We start from the raw sequence: 6,266 nt of genomic DNA, 5'->3' as shown, positions 1-6,266 counted from the left end.
CAATTGAAATCGCATCATATGACCCCTTTAATGCATCCTTGCTGAAAAAAAAAAAACCTAAACAAATGTTTTTGTTTTGTTTATTTAGCAGAAAATCCTGGCCTATTCTCAGTTTTGGGAAACTACCCCTTTAAATGGGTCATTTAATATTCTTCACCTTTCCAAAAATGGTGTGTTTGTAGCTTGTAACACTCCAAAGAGAAAGAAAAAATTTAAATCGCATCATATGACCCCTTTAATGCATCCTTGCTGAAAAAAAAAAACCTAAACAAATTTTTTTGTTTTGTTTATTTAGCAGAAAATCCTGGCCTATTCTCAGTTTTGGGAAACTACCCTTTTAAATGGGTCATTTAATATTCTTCACCTTTCCAAAAATGGTGTGTTTGTTGTTGAGTTCATCAGCCCGTCCAAGAGTAAAGAAGAACTGGCTGCCATTATCATGAGGTCCTGCGTTTGCCATAGCAACCAAACCTCTCCGATTGAAGCGCAATCTGGAGTGAAATTCATCCTGCATTGAAAAAAAACAAACAGTTAAATACAATAACCTTTTCAGTCATGCTTTCCTGCACATTCTTATACATATGCCAATTGCACATCCACTTAATCTCGTGAATAACAAAAGCAAAAGCAACCTTGAAAGGGCGACCATAGATGGACTCCCCTCCCGTTCCAGTGCCTGTGGGATCTCCTCCTTGAACAATGAATTCTGGCACCACACGATGAAAAATTGTGCCATCATAGTAACCTGCGAAACAGAGGTAAATGTTTATGATGAGTAATCAGGGTATTTCATTTAAAAACATGACATCATGACAAGTGCCTTGTCTTGTTTGTATTTTATGTCTGCAAATCTCGAAGTATGACGCCACCTACCCTCCATACAGAGCTGAGTGAAGTTTCTACACGCCTTGGGAGCTTCCTTAGACCAGAGCTCTATATCAATATCACCTGCGGAGGTCTTCAGCAAGACCTACGAGAAAATATCAGTTTGTCATTACACAGATACAATGGTTTTTGTGCTTTAAGAAGGCTTTTCAGTGACACAGGAAATGAAGAAATATACACAGCAAATATAGCTCAAATTACCCAATAAAGCCTACTGCATTATATTTGATAAGCAAATTTCTAAGGCCTCTAAAGTGTTAACATAATCAATACTTTGCTTAAAAAAATACTGGTTCACAAACAATCTACTAAATGCTTTATGCCATCTGATTGATCATTTATAAGAAGGCATTTTAATATAATTATAAAAATGTCCACCTTAAGGTCATGGCTCATGTGTCTTTTTGCTGTGAAATCTTTACTGATTTTTATGGAGTAAACACAAGAATAACTTTATTATTATTGTTGTTACTGATGTTTCAAGATAAACCCTTAATGGACTGAAGCATCTTAGGTTTCCTTGATTATCCATACAATATATATATCTTTTTTTAAATCATGTTAAAATGTGAGTGTTTATTTGCTCAGGCATCATTTATTACATTGCATTAAAAGTTTTGCCCCCTAAAAACTACAGAGCTTTGAATATAAAACTAGGCATTTAAATATCACCACACTCAGACATATTATTGGGAGATATAGAGTGATAATAACTGATTTATATAAATGTATGCAAGTTGTCAGTTTTACTGTTATAAAGATCTCATTGATTAACATTACAAGCTATCAGCATTCCATCTTTTAGACCATATAAATATCAGCAACTGCACCAAACTGCTCAGTTTTGGACTCTAAATAAAACGGATAATTTTTTTTGTGGTCCTGAAGTATCAACTCCATATTCTCATATATATCATACTATATGAGCTATAAACGCTTATATATATAATATTGAATACGATCATCGACAAAACACACATATGCAGCTGTTCCCTTTTTAAAAATATATATAAAAATTATAATTGCATATGTCAGGCTTCACAGTGCTAATAACACACAAATGAAGTTAATGTAATAAAAGCACTACGTTGTTTTAATAAAAACGAACAGTGTTGCATGCTACCTCTTAAAAATACAAAAATAAAAATTAGACGCAGAATGGAGTAGAATATATCATCTGATGAACATTACATTTCATTATTTTCCACGAGTTTGAAACTCACCTTTCCATTAGTGGGTGGCTCTTGAATATATATGTTGCTCATCTTTAACGCGTATTATTTGGGTATATTTCCCTCAAAGCTGGTTGATAACAAAAGTACAAACTACGCAGATATTACAAGAACATAATAAGCACGTGCTGTTCCCTTTTTAAAAATATATATAAAAATTATAATTGCATATGTCAGGCTTCACAGTGCTAATAACACACAAATGAAGTTAATGTAATAAAAGCACTACGTTGTTTTAATAAAAACGAACAGTGTTGCATGCTACCTCTTAAAAATACAAAAATAAAAATTAGACGCAGAATGGAGTAGAATATATCATCTGATAAACATTACATTTCATTATTTTCCACGAGTTTGAAACTCACCTTTCCATTAGTGGGTGGCTCTTGAATATATATGTTGCTCATCTTTAACGCGTATTATTTGGGTATATTTCCCTCAAAGCTGGTTGATAGCAAAAGTACAAACTATACGCAGATATTACAAGAACATAATAAGCACGTCTAACAAATATGAAGTATTTTCTTATGTGATGTTTACAAGCAAAACCATGCCATGCCGCCAGAGAGGATCGTTTCCTCGCTCCTTATCGCCCTCTGCCGTAACGGAGAATGACAGGGTAAATATTAATATATCCTGTCAAAGACTATTATCAGAAGACGTAGAATTCAAATGAAGGATAATAAACGTTGTCCTATCTTCAATTTGCAATTTTAAATATATAAAATCCGAATATATACGTGTAATTCAGGCTTCTGAAGTAGTTGTTGGTTGTGTTGTCAGGTGGAACATGTTACTTTTCTCCGCGCTGGTGAAGATGATCCAATCACAACCGCTTGTGATTACAGAGTTTTCTTTAATGAGTTTATAAAAATTCAGGGGCAGGTTTTCATTTAGCGTCCTTAAAAGTCTGTCCTCATTACACCATTGTGCTCTTTGGTTGTTATCTCTCTGCTGGGGGAAATCGATGAACGGGTCTGTATGTGGAACCACAGTGTCGTCGACGTTTCCAGTCGGAGTCTTTTACCAAACAGATCGGTTTCACGTTTTGAAAAGCGGCGGAGCAAAAACAAACGAGTTGTTTTGTTTTGCTCTTTTATAATTTAGATTGATAAACCGTCGATTATATCATGGCTGTCCCAGGTATGCGTTTGCAGAGATGAATGGGTTGTCCATTAGTTTTGTTGAATGTTGTTGATGTGCTACTTCTGGAATGTTCTAGAAACTATCCTTCACTTCATTAGTATGTTCACTCGTCAACAACAGAGCTGTCGCTTCACATCAGACACATATCCTCGTATTTCAGACTTCATATTTCACACTTAGTTGTAGGTAACTGTTAACCGATTTGTAAGATATTGGATGGATGGATGGATAGATGGATGATAGATAGATGGATGGATGGATGGATGGATGGATGGATAGATAGATAGATAGATAGATGGATGGATAGATAGATAGATAGATGGATGGATGGATGGATAGATAGATGGATAGATGCTCGATGTTTGAATGGTGAGATAAATTCTGAAATCCTTTTAGATTTGGATTAAATATCCAATATCTTGCAGCTAGTGGTTGGTATTGTAATATGTGATCATGAATTCGCATCCTGAAGCGATACTGAATGTGTTTTTTTTCTAACAGGTCCAAACAAAGACAACATCAGAGCAGGCTGCAGAAGATGTGGCTATCGTGAGTGTGACGATCTGTCTGTTTTTCTGTCTGTTCGTCAGTTGCTGTTGTTGTTTTTTTATTTATTTATTTTATTTATCTGTTATCTGTCTATTTATCTGGTTTTTTTTCTTCTGTCGGTCCATATCTGTTTCTGTTTTTTCTATCTATCTATCTATCTATCTATCTAATTTGTTTCTGTCTGATTTCCTGTCTCAATGTATATCTGTCTATTTGTTCTGTCTATATATCTGTCTTGTTTATCTGTCTGTCAGTATCTGTTTCTTTTTGTCTGACTCTCTATCTGTCTTGTCTTTTTCTGTCTGTCTATCATCTGTTTACCTGTCTATCAGTCCGTCTGTAATATGTCTGTTTGTCTATCTGTCTGTTATTTTCTATCTATATATCTCTTTCTGTTTGACTGTGTGTATCTGTCTATCTATCCATCTATCCATCCATCTATCCATCCATCTATCCATCTATCCATCCATCTATCCATCTATCTATCCATCCATCTATCTATCCATCTATCTATCATCCATCTATCCATCTATCTATCATCCATCTATCCATCCATCTATCCATCCATCTATCTATCTATCTATCTATCTATCCATCTATCCATCTATCCATCCATCTATCTATCATCCATCCATCCATCCATCCGTCTGACTGTCTTTTTTCTATATGTATCTATCATTGCTTTTCATCCATGCGATATTGATTCTTTCTCTCTTTTTCATCATCCATTGTTTTCTTCAGCTGGTCATTTGACATTTGAATGTCGTAATTTTGTCCGTGTGGATCCGAGGAAGGACATTGTTTTGGATGTGAGCAGCACCAGCAGCGAGGAGAGTGAAGAAGAGGAGCAGGAAGCTGTCAGCAAAGAGAAGATCTTCGGCAGCCACTCAAAAGGTTCTTTCATCATTACAGACTTGAAATGCTTTGTTTCTACTTCTGTCTGAGGTCTTCCTGCTTGTTTGTGCATGCATATATTTTAAATGTTTTAACTGAGTGAGAATATTGTTGATAATGATCATTTGTCACTGAAACACAGGTCCTCGTGAAGATTCCAGAAAAGAAAAACATAAAAAGAAAAGCAAAGACAAATCCCATGGAAAGGCCAAAAAGAGGTACACGTGATTAATCATAGCACTTTTTCACTTGTTTAACATAAGTATTAAAAACAATTTGTAAATGCTTTAAAAATGTGCTTAAATTTTGAATTCAAAATGATATATCAACATATTTATTATGATTAACTATATACAGTTTTGTTTTTTTTTTACTTTTATTTTCTTGAATTGATAATTATGGGCTCGTTATCTGTGCACTTGTTATTCCATGTAGAAAAGTCCAATAATGATATTATAGAATGGATATAAGAATGAATAAATAAATATGTTTATTTTGTAGTGGCTCTCCTAGTCCTTCATAAATATGCACCTACATATATATATATATATATATTAGCAACTTTTTTTGTTTTCAATAAATTTTTTTAAAATAGTGATATGAGATTTTTGTATATTTTAGGTGTCATTACTGCCCTGTTTGATCTGATATTCATATGATTTCATACCCTCAGGTCTTATTCATCAAGTGATGATGAGGAAGAAGTGAGCAAGAAGAAGAAAAAGCACAAGAGCCACAAAAAGAAAGGGAAAAAGGAGAAAAGAGAGAAAGAAAAGAAACACAAGAAAAAACATCAAAAGAAAGACACAGACTCTTCCTCATCTGACAGCTCTACTGGATCATCAGACACGGACTGAAGCTTTGACAGGACCACAGAATCACAGCAAAAACAGTAAAATACCTTCTGCCAGAGCCATTTGTACATAACACCTTTATACTTTAGAAATCAATTTTGTCTTTTATATTTACCTCTGAGAGTTGGAGTGGTTTTTTTTTTGTGATGTATTGAATTTTTTATTTTGTGATTGTATATCAATGAAATTAAAACCCACAACCCTTCATGTGAATAATTTTACAAAGCTTGTGTTTTTATAATGCTTCATTAGAACTACTGAAAAAATTACACATTTATTTTACAATAAAGTGTCATGGGCAATTGTTGTTACCTTTTAACTCTTAATCAATAAATAGACGAGTGGTGATCTGGCAGCTTTACTTGCAATTTAGCAAGCATTATACAAAAACATCAGACTGCAGAATGACACAAAAGCCTAAAAATAATTAAATGCTGTCATATTTTCCTCTGGTTATCTCACAGTATGTAGTTAAGTCTTTCTGCTCATATCTCTCTCTCATTTGGCTTGCTCCCTTTTTTTTTATCAGGGGTCACCACAGCAGAGTGGTCCGCACAGCCGATTTGGCACATGTTTTACGCCGGATGCCCTTTCTGCTCATATCTGAAAGTGATATATATATATATATGTAACCCAAACAGCAGATGAGTAGAGATGTTAAAGTAGGTCTAAAGTGCTCACATTCATGTGTTCCTTTAAGTTTAAA

At 34.3% G+C, this 6,266-nt stretch overlaps 2 protein-coding genes across 3 annotated transcripts in view; one reads left to right on the top strand and one right to left on the bottom strand.

The window, feature by feature from the left end:
- Positions 1-2,880, bottom strand: part of LOC107744252 (peptidyl-prolyl cis-trans isomerase CWC27 homolog) — a 49,969-nt gene extending 47,089 nt beyond the window's left edge. The window contains exons 1-4 of one of the 2 annotated variants that reach the window (XM_016557789.1): positions 2,483-2,880; positions 874-970; positions 633-745; positions 365-508 (exon numbers count right to left, since the gene is read on the bottom strand). In XM_016557789.1, coding sequence (XP_016413275.1) covers positions 365-508; positions 633-745; positions 874-970; positions 2,483-2,524 — 396 coding nt within the window. In that variant the 5' untranslated portion in view covers positions 2,525-2,880. Of the gene's footprint in view, positions 1-364; positions 509-632; positions 746-873; positions 971-2,108; positions 2,211-2,482 lie in introns of those variants that run through there. The other variant, XM_016557788.1, reaches the window with a different exon arrangement.
- A 193-nt stretch (positions 2,881-3,073) lies between these two features.
- Positions 3,074-5,773, top strand: srek1ip1 (SREK1-interacting protein 1). Its single transcript, XM_016557790.1, has 5 exons — positions 3,074-3,260; positions 3,765-3,812; positions 4,554-4,706; positions 4,849-4,924; positions 5,380-5,773. The coding sequence occupies exons 1-5, from the start codon at positions 3,248-3,250 to the stop codon at positions 5,561-5,563; spliced, it is 474 nt and encodes a 157-aa protein (XP_016413276.1). The 5' UTR covers positions 3,074-3,247; the 3' UTR covers positions 5,564-5,773.
- Positions 5,774-6,266: the final 493 nt, after the last annotated feature.

Source organism: Sinocyclocheilus rhinocerous, unplaced genomic scaffold (assembly GCF_001515625.1).
Source record: "Sinocyclocheilus rhinocerous isolate Xijiao unplaced genomic scaffold, SAMN03320098_v1.1 scaffold317, whole genome shotgun sequence".
Lineage (NCBI taxonomy): Eukaryota > Metazoa > Chordata > Actinopteri > Cypriniformes > Cyprinidae > Sinocyclocheilus > Sinocyclocheilus rhinocerous.
This window is presented reverse-complemented; position numbering and strand designations above follow the sequence as displayed.

Excerpts from the sequence above, each read along its gene's own strand:
- srek1ip1 (XM_016557790.1), top strand. Across the intron at positions 3,813-4,553 it reads CTGCAGAAGATGTGGCTATC|CTGGTCATTTGACATTTGAA; the intron begins GTGAGTGTGACG and ends TGTTTTCTTCAG. Across the intron at positions 4,707-4,848 it reads CTTCGGCAGCCACTCAAAAG|GTCCTCGTGAAGATTCCAGA; the intron begins GTTCTTTCATCA and ends ACTGAAACACAG.